The sequence below is a fragment of the Nicotiana sylvestris genome, chromosome 11, assembly GCF_000393655.2.
Source record: "Nicotiana sylvestris chromosome 11, ASM39365v2, whole genome shotgun sequence".
NCBI classification, from domain to species: domain Eukaryota; kingdom Viridiplantae; phylum Streptophyta; class Magnoliopsida; order Solanales; family Solanaceae; genus Nicotiana; species Nicotiana sylvestris.
In genome coordinates, this window is record NC_091067.1 from 42,023,732 (window position 1) to 42,039,198 (window position 15,467).

At 43.0% G+C, this 15,467-nt stretch overlaps 2 protein-coding genes across 2 annotated transcripts; both read right to left on the reverse strand.

The window, feature by feature from the left end:
* Positions 1-10,549: 10,549 nt before the first annotated feature.
* LOC138880972 (uncharacterized) lies at positions 10,550-11,276 on the reverse strand. Its single transcript, XM_070161158.1, has 2 exons — positions 10,936-11,276; positions 10,550-10,841 (listed from the first exon to the last, which is right to left on the reverse strand). Exons 1-2 carry the CDS (start codon positions 11,274-11,276, stop codon positions 10,550-10,552), a joined length of 633 nt encoding a protein of 210 aa, XP_070017259.1.
* A 2,039-nt stretch (positions 11,277-13,315) lies between these two features.
* Positions 13,316-13,876, reverse strand: LOC104246423 (uncharacterized). Its single transcript, XM_070161159.1, has one exon. It carries the CDS (start codon positions 13,874-13,876, stop codon positions 13,316-13,318), a length of 561 nt encoding a protein of 186 aa, XP_070017260.1.
* Between the last annotated feature and the right edge of the window lie 1,591 nt (positions 13,877-15,467).

The following is a 15,467-nucleotide window of genomic DNA, read 5'->3' on the forward strand; positions in this document are numbered from 1 at the left end:
TCAACCCATTTTGAGACATAGTCCACCGCCACGAGAATGTAAGTGTTCCCACAAGAGCTCGCAAAAGGACCCATGAAATCGATGCCCCAAACATAAAAAATATCCACTTCGAGAATTTTATTGAGGGGCATCTCATCCCTTTTTAAAATTCCGCCGACTCTTTGGCACTCATCACATCTCTTCACCAATTCTCTCGCATCTTTGAACAGGGTGGGCAAATAATATCCGCAGCCAAGCACTTTAGAAGCCGTTCTCGCCCCGCCATGATGGCCACCATAGGGTGAAGATTGGAAAGCCTCAAGGACACTCAATTGTTCTTCCTCCGGGACACATCTACGAATCACACTATCCGTGCAAATTTTGAACAAGTATGCCTCATCCCAATAGAAATCCAAACTATCCCGCTTGAGCTCTTTCCTTTGGTTAGAAGAGAGCTCACACGAGATTATTCCGGTCACAAGGTAATTGGCAACATCGGCAAACCATGGCATATCCTTCATTGACACCGCACGGAGTTGTTCGTCGGGAAATGAATCATTGATCTCAAGGCCGTCACACGGCCTCCCCTCCTCCTCCAAGTGGGACAAGGGGTCCACCACTTGATTCTCACTACCCTTCCGGTCAATAATTTCTAAATCAAACTCTTGAAGAAGTAACACCTATCTGATCAATCTCGCCTTGGAGTCTTTCTTGGTCATCAAATACCTAAGGGTGGCGTGATCGGTGTGCACTATAACTTTGGCCCCCATAAGGTAAGGTCGAAACTTTTCCATAGAAAACACAATAGCCAACAATTCTTTCTCGGTGATTGTATAATTTCTTTGAGCCTCATTCATGATTTTGCTTGTGTAGTACACTGGATGAAACATCTTATTGATTCTTTGGCCCAGAACAACGCCAACTGCAAAGTCACTAGCATCACACATGAGCTCAAAAGGCAAGCTCCAATTTGGTGCGGTAATGATCGAGGTAGAAGTCAACTTGATCTTGAGAAGCTCGAATGCTTGCATACAACTCTCATCGAACAAGAACTTTGCATCTTTCTCTAGAAATTTGCACAATGGATGTACCACTTTAGAAAAATCATTTATGAACCTCCGGTAGAAACCCGCGTGCCCAAGGAAACTCCTCACCCCTTTGATAGAAGTAGGAAGGGAGCCTCGAAATAACCTCAATCTTGGCCTTATCAACTTCAATTCCTCGCTTCGAGATCTTGTGACCCAACACTATACCTTCTTCTACCATAAAATAGCACTTTTTCCAATTGAGAACAAGGTTGGTGTCTTCACATCGGGCCAACACTCTATCCAAGTTTACTAAAAACTCCTCAAAAGAATCCCCAACCATGATGAAATCATCCATGAAGACCTCTAAGATATCCTCCACCATGTTGGTGAAAATAGCCATCATGCAACGTTGGAAGGTCGCCGGAGCATTACACAATCCAAATGACATTCTAGAGAAAGCGAATGTGCCATAAGGACATGTAAAGGTGGTCTTCTCTTAGTCCTCCAGGGCAATTAGAATTTTATTGTACCCCGAGTAACCATCCAGAAAGCAATAGAAAGCCCGACCCGCAAGACGATCAAGCATTTGGTCAAGGAATGGCAATGGGAAGTGATCTTTTCTAGTCACCTTATTCAGCTTCCGGTAATCCATACAAACTCTACACCCGGTGACTGTTCTAGTGGGAATGAGCTCATTGTTGTCATTGGTCACCACGGTCATACCACCCTTCTTCAGCACATACTGCACCGGAGAAGTCCACGAACTGTCAGAAATAGGATAAACCACCCTAGCATCTAGCCACTTGATAACCTCTTTCTTCACCACCTCTTGCATCGCCTCATTTAATATTCTTTGATGCTCCGAGGAAGGCTTTGCATCCTCCTCCAAGATGATTTTGTGCATGCAAAATGCGGGGCTTATTCGCCGAATATCAGCTAATGTCCATCCGATTGCCCTTTTTCGCTTTTGAAGAACCGCCAAGGTGGCTTCAACCTGCATGTTAGTAAGGCAAGAAGAAAGAATAATAGGTAAAGTAGAATTTGAACCCAAGAAGTCATACCTGAGGTGTGGAGGAAGTGGCTTCAACTCCAACACCAGTGGCTCCTCAATCGATGGCATTGTTGGTGGAGTTTTGCGGTTTTCAAGATCTAAAGATATCCTCCTAGGCTCATAAGAATATGAACCCATACCATGCAATGCATTCACGCACTCCACTCTACTAGCATCATCATTGACATCCATAATAAGAAGCACGACCTCAAGGGGATCTTCAACATGGATCATGGAACTTGTGTCATCCACTATCACAGTTGTGACAATGTCCACAAATGAACACACCTCCGTGCTGTTGGGTTGTCTCATTGATTTGCAAACATGGAATACCACCTTCTCATCCCCCACTCGAAAAGTCAACTCACCCGCTTCAATATCAACCAATGCCTTCCCCGTAGCTAGGAAAGGCCTACCAATAATAATCGGCACTTCGAAGTCCACCTCAAAATCCAATATGACAAAGTCAGCCGGCAATAAAAACTTATCCACCCGGACAAGCACATAATCAATAATGCCTAACGGTCACTTCATCGAACGATCCGCCATTTGAAGTCTCATTGAGGTAGGTCGAGGTTGTCCAATTCCCAAAGTCTTGAAGATCGAGTAAGGCATCAAATTTATACTAGATCCCAAGTCACAAAGGGCCTTGGCAAAATCCACACTTCCGATAGTACAAGGGATAGTAAAAACTCCGGGGTCCTCAAGCTTGGGTGCCATTGAATGCACTATGGCACTCACTTGATGAGTCATTTTAATTGTTTCGCACTCCATTGACCTTTTCTTTGTTACTAAATCTTTCTTGAACTTAGCGTACCCCGGCATTTGCTCAAGTGCCTCCACCAAAGGCACATTGATTGTGAGGCTCTTCATCATGTCAATGAATTTTCTGAATTGATTGTCACTCTTTTGCTTTGCTAACCGTTGAGGATAAGGTGGAGGTGGCCTAGGCAAAGGTGCCTTGGCCTTTTGTACAACTGGCTCGGGCATGTCAATCATGTGTTCCCTAGACGGGTTCACGACATCTTGAGTCTATACCTAGGATTCATCATCAATATCAATCCGCACATCATTGTTCACATTTTGATTAACCACATCATCAACAATCAAAGGTACATCATCATCCCGCAACTGAACATCTTCATCCATAACTTTCTTTTGCATTGAGACATTCACATCACCGCCTCTCTCACTCCTTGTTGTAACCGCCATCACATGATTATTATTCCCACCCTTCAAGTTCACCACCGTATCACTTGGTAAAGCACCCTTGGGACGAGTATTCAATGCTTGAGAGATTTGGCCTAATTGCACCTCCAAGTTTCGGATAGATGTGTTATGAGACGATAATTGGGCCTCAGAATCTTGGTTCTTTTTCATCATTTGATCGAACATGCTTTCAATTCTCCCCATATCACTTCTGGAAGAACTCAGACCTTGAGAAGGAAAGGAGGGGTGGATTGTTCGGTTGTTGGTACATGGGGGCCTTTGAAAGCCTTGCCCCCGGTTGCCTTGGTTCCCGCTATTGTTCCACCCTCCTTGATTGTTGTTGTTGCCCCAATTATTGTTATTACCATTCCAATTCCCTTGGTTGCTTTGATTACCCCAATTGTTGTTTTGGTTGTTGTTATTCCAATTACCTCTGCCTTGTTGTTGATTGCCCTAATTTCTTTGAGGATGCCATTGTTGATTCGAAGAGTTGCCTCTATTCCCTTGGCAGTTATTGACATATTGGACCTCTTCGCTTTGATCATCATAGCACTCATTTGAATAACCACCAACATCATTGTTGTTGTCATATTGTTCACAATTACCTTGAGGTTGTTGTCCTCTTTGCCTCCTTTTCTACATAGAAACGCCTTCCATTGCATTGACTTGGCGCGGGTTTTGGACTTGTTGCAATTGTGCCTTTACCAATTGATTCATAGTTGTTGTAAGCTCGGCGATGGCTTGGCCATGATTGTGCAATTCCTTGTGCAAATGGATTACCGTGGGGTCACCTTTGGGGCACATTTGCTCGGCTTTGCCATGCCGAAGAGGTGTCGGCCATTTCATCAAGTACATCACATACCTCTTGGTAAAAAAGTTTCATAAAGTCCCCTCCGGCCAATTGGTTCACAATGCATTGATTCGTGGTGTTGATGCCCCGATAAAAGGTTTGTTGAATCATAGCCTCAGTCATGTCGTTATTAGGGGACTCTTTCACCATTGTTCTCTATCTTTCCCATATCTCATGCAAAGGTTCCGTTGGCTCTTACTTAAAAGTTAGAATTTCATCCCGAAGAGCTGCCATATGACTTGGAGAAAAGAACTTGGCAATAAATTTGTCCGCCAATTCATCCCATGTTGTAATAGAATGATTAGGGAGCCTTTCTAACCAATCCAATGCTTTACCCCAAAGAGAGAATGGGAAAAGCCTCAGTCTCAATGCATCCTCAGACATGTTTGTCTGCTTGCTACCCCAGAATGTATCCATGAACCCCTTCAAGTGCTTGTAGGCATTTTGATCGGAGGCGCCCGTGAAATACCCTCTTTGCTCTAGCAAGGTCAACATAACATTTGTGATATGAAAGTTACCCGCCCGGATTCAGGGAGGAATAATAGCATTGGCGTATCCTTGATTTGGTAAGACTCTGGGAGCCACTCTCGGTGGTGCCGGAGGAGGGTCTAGAATATTGTTGTTCTCATTTGCATTTACATTGGCATTTCGGCCTCTCTGTGGAACTTGAGGTAAGACCTCATCTTGTTCTAGATCCTCTACCTCATCCCCCGCTATCACATTGCCGAGAGGGTCATTTGCATTAAGATCCATTTGTACCTAATTGATCGACACAAACAAAATTAGTAAACAAGAAGGAAAGAGAAGCAAAACACAAAACTAAATAAATAGATAGTCAACACCGTAAGATCCCCGGCAACGGTGCCAAAAAGTGATCGCAGCTATCTTGATGCTACACTAAGGTAGGAAGAGCGGGTCGCAATAGCTTTTACCCGATATGAGGGTTGGGATCGATTTCCTTAGGGAGCTAGAAGTGAAGTTGGATTGTCTGTCTATCCTAGAGATCTGTTTGTACTCCTAATGTCACTTCAAACATTTTTGAGTTTTCGAATTATAACTAATTTTATAAAACTATTGAGTAACTCTAAATTATGCAACGAGAATAGTGCTAAGTTGTATCTAAGGGGAAGAAGAGCACTAGGGTCGTGACACTACCTAGGTGGCTAATTGATGGGTAGATGCTACTAAGGTTCGATTGACATAACTGGGGCTTATACTATAACTATTGCACAATTTTACCCACTCTCACACCTCTCGGTAGAGAAAGTGATTTTGCCCAATTGACTCTCTGGAGACCAAATGGGTAGGCAAATTAGACCAAGCAACTAGGGTTCAAGTAGGGTAATTACTCTCTCGAGGTTTAACCCGTAAATTGGGACTATCATTTCTCATGAGTTCATCCCAATTCCTTGTTGGGTTCATTTTGGGGTCATAGATTCTCTTTCTCAAGAAGAATTAAGCCCACAAGGCTTGAATCAGTATTTGTAACCACCAATTCTAGATTAAAACATAAAACCAACCCAAATAGCAAACACCCATAGTCAATCTCACACTAGATGGCAACACTCATAAATTACCCACACTAGGGTTGAGCCACAACCCTAGCTAATGGATTTAGCTACTCATGCTAGATAAAGAAATTGAAGAAATAGATGAAGAACTAAGCATATTAATTAATTGCTAAAATTAATCTACAAGAATCTGTTGTAAATGTAAAGCAAAAGTGCCAAAAATGGCTACAAAAGTCGATCTCACGAGCGTAACTATCAACTGATCTATCTTAATACCTAAAAAATGGTAAAATATTTTATTTATACTAGGCTGGAAAAACTGGATAAAAATACCCATGCGGGGTCAGTGCGGGCCGCATTAAATGGACCGCGGCTGCACTGGGTTCACTTTTGCTTTTCTAAACTTCGACTCCGCGAACCGCGTAGAATGGACCGCGGCCGCGGTGGGAGCTGGTGCGGTCCGCTCACTCACGACCGCGGACCGCATAGCTTTGGCTTTGAAAACTTCATCTCTCTGAATCTCATGACCGCGGACTGCACAAAAGAGTAGTGCAGCCGCGGAGCCTTCACCGTGGACCGCAAGATGTGTACCGCGGTCGCGCTTCTTCTAGCCTGAATCACCAACTCTCTGAACCACCTAGTGCGGTCGCATTCCATTTTGCGCGGTCCGCACTAGGCCTTCTTTTCTTAGATTCCTTGGTCTTTGATACTTGAGCAGGTTCAACTTATTTTTGAGCTAATCTTTGACATTTCGTCACTTTGTCGATAAAACCTGCAATCAAACACAACTTGTAAGCCTTTTAGGACTATTTTGTAATAATATATGATCAAAGCATAGGCAAGTAAGAGCATAAAACATATTAAAATCCTAAATTATCAATCACACCAAGAACTTATCACCAAAGTTGCGTCTAGTAGTGTAACATCTTTGCCTCTAGTGTAGACTCTCACGTGCCATGCAATATTCATACTTACTCAAGTTACTCTATACAGAGGTCAATACCTACCTTTCCTTTGTGAATCAAATGCCTTCACATCACACAAGAGAGTAGTTCCACAAATAATAATATTAAGAACAATTAGGAAATTAGATTGACAAAATTCACTCACTCTCAGAAAGAACATTCATATGTCACAAAGATGCACCATAGGCTTGCCCATAGTGTACTACTCTACTAATCGAGCCCATTCAGTCTAAGATCAATTAGGACTTCATTTGGTTGTAATATAGGCTAAAGGACGGGTGGAATATATTTGGATATACTGACTAACCTCCCTAAGCACTTTTAATACAATCATTTTTGCATTCAGAACCATACTTATGTTAGACCAGACATTCCACCACACTTCTATTTATAATACCCCCAAACTCCTTTAGGTGCAACCGTATCAAGTCACCATTTATTAAGGAATTCTTTCCTCTTTCAACGCACTGCACCTTTGTTCTCTATTTCTTTGGTTCCACTCGAAAACCAAACCACCACCCCACACTTTAACTGTTGCATATTTCATAGCCATTCAAGTGCTCATAAGAGGTAAAGGGGTTCAAACAGATGAGCCGTTCAAACACTTGAGTAAGGTTTGTAATGTGGTTGCCAAAGAAACAGGCTTATAGGCTTAACAGGGTTAACTACGGTGTATCGCATTTAGGTGGGTCTACTTTAAATATTTGTCTTAACAAATAAATGCCTATATCACTTCTAAGACTGGATAAAGCTACTATTTTGCTTTGCAAACACACAGGGCAAGTTCTAGGCATCAAATGCAGAGCATAGAATACAATACAACTCACACACACATGACACATGACTCACTCCAGATTGGCTTATCAAAACACTGTCGTTTGAGTAATCAAGTCAGTTACAAACGTACAAATTAAGGCACTCTAACAAGAATTAACAACTAAGACTAAGCATCACACTCTAGTGTTTACTATGTTCATGTGTATCAACGCTAAGGGCTTCTCTTCCTATTTCAGCTCATCGCCCATATGTACCAACTAAAAACTAGAAACAAAATTAAAAAAAAAAACTAACTACACCCAGTTTAAGCAAAACCGTTGGAATCGAACCGCGGCCCAAAGAAAAAACAAGGGGGAGTTACTACACTACCTAAAACAGAATTGTTTTTGGTATTTCTTTAGGCTTACTTCCCTCAAGAAAACTGTCTAGAAGATCTGTCATCAGGAAGAGTTCACATATTTCTATTATTTTTATTAGAGATTTTCTCGACGACTTAGACCCTCAAGAACCCCGTCAAAAGAGATCCATCATCTGAACAAGTCGACTTACCTAATTTGATTGCTACTCAAAACCACAAAAACAAAGAAAACATAAAAACAATCAAGTTCTTACATATATACACATACACCGAAGTATCCCCCACCCCACACTTGAAAAGAAGACATGTCCTCATGGCATACAAAATAAAGAACAGTGAGGTAAAGGAACTTCCCTGAAGGATCAATCTTGATCGGAGACAGTCCCCGGGTCCAGATGACATGCACGACCTTGAGCTCGCAGCCAGCTCAATATTTTCTTCTCAGATTTAACCTGCTGGGTGGCCACCGCATCAACACGCATACTTAAATCATCGACCGAGGTACACAACCCTACCACCTCCCACTCTAAAGCTGCTAACAGGGTAACTTGACCAACCCTAGATGGTCTTGCAGCCTCTGTAACCTATGCATGGGCAGGCGAGTCGGCTCTTACTTCCTCCTACTCATCCTCTCCTTCCTCAGATTCATTGAAGTCAGCATTATCATCACCACCAGGTGCCACAGGCTCCTTCCCAGTAGTCATCTTGTCATCTCGAAACTTTCCCTCTCTCGGCACTTTGCCATCCACATTCAAATTTTCCGACACCCGAGCTGCCCTACAAAACCTAGTGATTAGTGAGGGGAAAAAGAAACCATACCTCTTCACCGGACATCGTGTAAACATCTCCTCATGCATAAGCTTGGCCACGTCAAAGTTGTGACCATTTATAAAGCACCAAATTAAAGCAGCTCGAGGAGCATTCACTTCTATAGTGTTGGAGGACGGGAGTAGGTGGTTGTTGATGACATACAACCAGCACTTCCCTTCAAAGGTGAGTGCTGTTGAATGGAACTTCTTCCCATATTTCATATCCACAATTTCCTTGTCGGGTACACATATGGTTTCTAAGAATCTCTCCCACTGAGTATATTTTCTGCCATATAGTTCATAATAGTCGTCCAACTCCTCCACCGGTGCGGGCGGCTAGTATATCCTTCAAATAGCCTCAACAGAGGCATCCACAGCCTTTTTGCGCACTGTTACTACACCATCCACGTGTTCTTTAACATTGGTATAGAACTCACGCACAACCATCACATTCCCATCATTTGGTTCTTCAAAGAAGATTTGCAGCCCACGCCTGACTAGCTCATTATACAAGTTGGTATAGCCCAGTTGGAGCGACCCTATATCTATGCCCCTCTTCGGTATTGGTTTCTTGGAGGCCTTATCAGCAAAACAGTCCTGAGCCTTGGCGGAGACAAACCTGTTACTATCAAAAGGATGAGCAGGAGCTGAAGAGCGCCCTCTGGAGGATCCGGCTTGACCACTAGATGAAGCACTAGTGGCTTGGAGTTTCCTTGAGAGTGCCATAGTACCGGTAAGAAGAAAAACATCAGCACAACACAAAAGGTGTGACTCAATTGTGGTTACTCAGACTTCACCCGCACAATTGGTCACAATTACCATTGACACTCACTGTGGCACTTAAACAAATACTTTGTGGGCATCATTTATCAGAACCCCCAATTAAATATGTTGTAACCCAATTGCTACCACAATTGCCCAAAATTCATCCAACTAAGTTAAGATATACAACTCCACAAACATCACCACCCACAAGCACTATGTATAAACTACAAATTACTTCTAAGAAAATAGAAGAAAAACTACTACAAAATTAAAAAGTCAAACAAAAATCCACAAAAATTAGCAAAAAGAAAACATTACCTGAAGTGGGAGGAGATTGTGAGAAGTGAAGAAGAGTAGTGGAGAGATTGGCTTGAACCTTGGGGAATTAGGGTTGGGATTATTTGGGAATAGAGTAGAAGGGAATTAGGGCTAAGATTTGTGGCGTTGGGTGTTGATAGGATAAGAGGGGAATAGTTAGGGTGGGGGGTAAACAAAATACATAATTAAAATACAAAATAAGAAAATAAAAAAATGTTAAGTTAAACAACTTGGCAGCTTGAACGGAACTAGCACGGTCCGAGCGCGGCCGTGCTAGCAAAACATAATGTTTGGCCATATGCGCGATCAATAGCGTCGGCACACTCCTGGGTAAAACGCTGAGGCAGAATGTTTGGTCATATGCGCGGTCACTAGAGCGGGTGTGCTCCTGGGCGAAAAGCTAAGGCAGAATACGTGGCCATTTATGCGGCCACTAGCGCGGGCGCGCTCCTGGGCCTCAAAATTTTTCCACTTTTTTACCTTTTCCTTCAGTGCCTGATGGACTTATCCCTCGCCCAAGCTCACCTGCACTGGTTAGTACTTACCAAAATCAAAAATAACAAATACTAACTATACTAAAGTCACTACGCATTGGGTTGCCTTCCAACTAGCGCCTTAGTTAATGTCGTGGCACGATAATTACAACAAGTCAATGGGTTGCGTCCCAAGCAATGCCTGATTTAAAATTGTGGCATGATGTAGATGAGCGCATTTAAGGATCGCTCGACCTCTGAGGTTCTGTCAAATGGATCATTGACACTTCTTTGGTTTCATCCATGCCCACATATGGTTTCAATCTTTGCATTGACTCTAAATGTATGGGAATCTTTCTTTGAGGCAATCTCTATGGCACCTGAAGGGAGCACTTCGACCACCCGAAATGGTCCAGACCATCATGACTTGCGTTTACCCGGAAATAGCATTAATCTTTAGTTATAAAGAAACACCATGTCTACGGGATTGAAATTTCGCTCAACAATTTTCTTGTCGTGCAACATCTTCTTTCTCTGCTTGTATAACCTCGTGCTCTCGAAAGCAAGAAATCGGAACTCATCTAGCTCATGCAATTCTGTGACTCTATTTGTTCCAGCAGCCTCAATGTCCAGATTTAGCTGTTTCATTGCCCACCAAGCTCTATGTTCTAGTTCCACTGGCAAGTGACAGGCCTTCCCGAACACCAACTTGTATGGTGACATACCAATTGGTGTTTTGAAAGCGGTTCTGTAGGCCCAGAGTGCATTATCTAGCTTTTTGCCAAATTAGTTCTTGTGGCATTCACAATCTTGGTCAGCATACTCTTTATTTCTCTATCGACACTTTGACCTGTCCACTGGTCTGAAGATGATATGGGGTTGCCACCTTGTGACGCACATCGTACTTTTCTAGCAATTTCTCGAAGGCTCGATTGCAGAAGTGAGTGCCTCCATCACTAATAATAGCTCTCGAGGTCCTGAAATGGGTGAATATATTCTTCTTCAAAAACCCCACCACCACCCTTGCATCATTGGTAGGGAGTGTTGCAGCTTCCACCCATTTGGACACGTAATCTACAGCAACAAGAATGTACTTATTTCCAAAGGAGCTGACGAAGGGACCCATGAAGTCTATCCCCCATACATTGAACACTTCAACCTCTTGAATTGGGTTCATGGGCATCTCATGGCGACGGGAAATGCTCCCGGTCCTCTGACATTCATCATAACCCTTCACCCATTGATGTGCATCCTTAAACAATATTGGCTAGTAGAATCCGGCTTCTAAAACTTTTGATGTCATCCTGACTCTTCCAAAATGTCCGCCATATGCTGATGCATGACATGCCTACAAAACAGAAGATTGTTCTACCTTGGGTACACACCTCCGGATCATATAGTCAACATAAATTCTAAACAGATAAGGTTCATCCCAGTAATACATGCGACAGTCATGGTAAAACTTTTTCTTTTGCACAGAAGAAAGGTCATAGGGAACTATACCGCTTGCCCGGTAATTTGCAAAGTCTACATACCATGGCATTTCCTCATGTCATGTGGCGAGTAGCTGCTCGTCTGGAAAAGTTTCCAGAATATCATCTACCTCAACTGAGTTTTCAGCTCCTTCAAGTCGCGATAGATGATCAACGGCTTGGTTTTCCGTGCCATTACGGTCACAAATCTCCAGGTCGAACTCTTGCAGTAACAGCACCCAATGAATCATTCGTGGTTTGGACTCCTTCTTTTCAATCAAGTACCTGAGAGAAGCATGATCAGTATATACAATTTCCTTAGAGCCAATTAGGTATGATCTGAACTTGTCGAATGAGAACACCACAACCAGCATCTCCTTTTCAGTCATATTGTAGTTCAGCTAGGCTCCACTCAATGTTCTACTAGCATAGTAACTTGGGTGCATTATCTTTTCTTTCCGCTGTCCTAGCACTGCCCCCACTGCATAGTCACTAGCGTCACACATGATTTCGAATGGTTTCTCCTAGTTGGGGGCAACAATGATGGGTGCTGTGACTAGCCTTTTTTTCAACTCCTTGAATGCTACCCTGCAATCATCAGAAAACATGAAAGAGTGATCTTTTTATACAACTTAGAGAGAGGGTTGGCATTTTTTGAGAAGTCTTTGATGAATCTCTGGTAGAAACCGGCATGCACGAGAAAGCTCCTAATTGCCTTGACTGATGTGGGGGTGACAACTTTGCTATCACATCAACTTTAGCATGATCCACCTTGATTCCCTTGCTTGATACCCTCTTGTACCATGAAATGACACTTTTCCTAATTAAGTACAAGGTTAGTCTCGATACATCTTTTCAACACTCGGGTTAGGTTTGTAAGGCACCCATCGAATGAGTTTCCGACCACTGAGAAATCATCCATGAACACCTCCATTATGTCGGTGAATATGGCCATCATGCACCTTTGGAATGTGGCGGGTGCATTACATAAGACAAAAGGCATCCTGCGGAAGTCATAAATCCCATATGGACATGTGAATGAGGTATTCTCGCTATCCTCGGGTGCAATGGAGATTTGGTTGTACCCTCAGTACCCCTCCAAAAAATAGAAGTGGGACCTCCCTGCTAGTCTTTCAAGCATCTAATCAATGAATGGAAGTGGGAAGTGGTCTTTCCGGGTGGCCGTATTCAATTTCCTATAGTCTATACAAATTCTCTAGTCGGTGACGGTTCTTGTAGAGTTCAGCTCATTGTTATCATTTTTTACCACCGTCATACCACCCATCTTAGGAACACATTACATCGGGCTAACCCAGTTGCTATCAGAGATGGGAAAAATGATTCTTGCATCCAACCACTAAATGACCTTTTTCTTCACCACATCCTTCATGTTGGGGTTCAGCCTCCTTTGGTGCTCCCTGGAAGGTTTGTGCCCCTCTTCCAGGTAGAATTTTATGCATACAGTATGCCAGGATAATCCCCTTAATGTCTGCCATGGTCCACCTGATGGCAGTCTTGCACTCTGTGAGTACCTGCAAAAGCTGTTATGCCTGCACATCTAACAAACTAGATGAGATAATAACATGTAATGTGAAGTTTGGTCCTAGAAACGCATACCTGAGATGGGCGGGCAGTGGCTTCAACTCCAGCTTTAGTGGTTCTTCTATGGATGGATTGGCTGGAGGAGTTTCTCTCTTTTCTAAGTGCAGGGGCTCGAATTCAAGTGTTCTCTCCCAAAACCCTCTGCCCTCTAGAGCCAGCGCCCATTCACCTCATCTAAATTTCTAGCGAATACACTTCGTCGCCTCATAGATTTCTGCATGTTGAATGTTATCTTCTCATTGTTCAACCTCATCTTGAGCACCCTAGTTTCAAAATCAATGAGGGATCGCCCTGTGGCAAAGAACGGACTTCCTAACATTATGGGAATTTCTTCATCCACTCTACAATCCAGAATCACAAAATCTGCAGGGAACACAAATTTCCCTACCTGTACTAACACGTCATCCAAAATACCTGAGGGTATTTTCACAGTCCTGTCATCCAACTGCAACAACATAGACATGGGTCTAGCTCTCCCAATCCCTAACCTCTTGTAGATCTCCAGGGGCATAAGATTTATGCTAGCCCCCAAATCACAGAGTGCCTTAGCAAAGGCAAAGTTACTAATGGTGTAAGGAATTGTGAAACTACCTAGATCAGACAACTTCTCAGCAACTGGTCTAGTCACCACAGCACTGCAGGTCTGAGTTAGAGTCACTGTGGCAAAATCTTGGAAGTCAAATTTTCGGGACATCAAGTCCTTCATCATTTTTGCTTAACCAGGCATCTCCTTCAAAGCATCAATCAATGGAATATTTACCTGGATTTGTTTTAACATCTCCAAGAATTTCTTGTATTGTTTCTCTTTCTGGTATTTGGCCAGACTCTGTCGTAATGGTGCCAGAGGTCTCTTCTTCCTAATGATTTGGGCTTTCTCTTTGTCAGCCACCACCTCAACTACCGGTTCCTGGACTGTCTCAGCTTCTTTCTCAGCCTCAATTTGTGTGTTTGTTTCTTCCTAGGCAGGCTGTACTGTCACCTCTGTCAGTTTTGCTGAATCAACTAGCTCAATGGGCACTGGTACAAGTGCCTCGGCCTGTCTGCTTTCTCGAGCCCTCTCTTGCTCCAAGTCTAAGTCTCTGCCATTACGTAGACTCACTACCATCAATTGTTTCCGGCCTTGATCTTTTGGATTTACCTGGGTGTCTGCGGGCAATGTCCCATGAGGATGATTATTTAAAGACATCGAGATCAGGCCCATTTGCACTTCAATATTCTTTATGGCTGACTCATGTGCATCTACTCTTTCACTCATTTTCGCATTTGATCCAATAACCTACTGCATCATTGCCTCGACTCTAGCAAACCCATCTTCTTGTCTTCCACCATGTTGCTGCTGAGGAGGATGATAACCTTGTTGCTGATTTTGGTTGTTGTATCCCTGTGGCCTTTGGTAGGGCGCCACATTATTGTGAGGTGGCATGGCTCCTATATTTCCATTGTTGTGTTATGGCTGGGCTGGCCTGTATGGCTGATTCTGTTGGCCCCAATTTTGACCACCCTGTCTCTAGCCCCCATAATTAGACACATAATTCATGTCCTCAGAGTAATGATGATGATCATTTTCCGCATTCCACTGGATACCAATTAGCTGACTAATGCAAGATGTGCATAAGCCCCCATTGGTTGTATCTACAATGTGCACCTGTTGCTTCTGCCCTGACTCTTCCACCTTTTTGGTGAGTATGCTCATTTGTGTCATTAAGGTGGCCATATTTTTAGCAAGAGTGTTGGCTGGATCTAAGGACACTGAGTGAACTATTGGAGTGATAGGTGCATTCCTGGTTGTCCACCCCGAATTTTGTGCCATCTTGTCAAGAAGGATCTAGTTTTCTCTCCATGATTTGCTCAAGAATGCTCCACCAGCTGAAGCATCAACATTAGCCTTCACGTTATCTATTAGACCCATGTAAAACTACTGCCCTAACATCTGGTCTGGAATACCGTGGTGTGGACATATAACCAACATCCCTTTGAATCGTGCCCATGTTTCTTGTAATTTTCCATTGGTTTCTATCTGAAGCTCAAAATTTCATCAATTTGCTGAGCAGTCTTGTTAGGTGGATGAAACTTATTCACAAATTACTTGACTAACTCCTCCCATGTCGTGATGGAATTAATAGGGAGTGAATTTAGCAAAGTCTGGGCAGCTCCTATCACTGAAAATGGAAATAACAACAACTTTATTGCTTCCTGAGTTACGTTGGCCTGCCTTTGAGTTTTACAGATTGACAGGAAATTCTTCAAGTGTTGTTAAGGATCTTCAATGTATGACCCTGAAAATAGTCCCTTGTTTTGCA

What these genes read in the sequence shown, in the direction of transcription:
- LOC138880972 (XM_070161158.1), bottom strand. Translation starts at nt 11,276, where the DNA reads ATGCCCATGAACCCAATTCAAGAGGTTGAAGTGTTCAATGTATGGGGG. An exon ending in ACCAGTGGACAGGTCAAAGT is followed by an intron (nt 10,842 to 10,935) that starts GTCGATAGAGAA and finishes CTGGGCCTACAG; the next exon opens with AACCGCTTTCAAAACACCAA.
- LOC104246423 (XM_070161159.1), bottom strand. Translation starts at nt 13,876, where the DNA reads ATGATGAAGGACTTGATGTCCCGAAAATTTGACTTCCAAGATTTTGCC.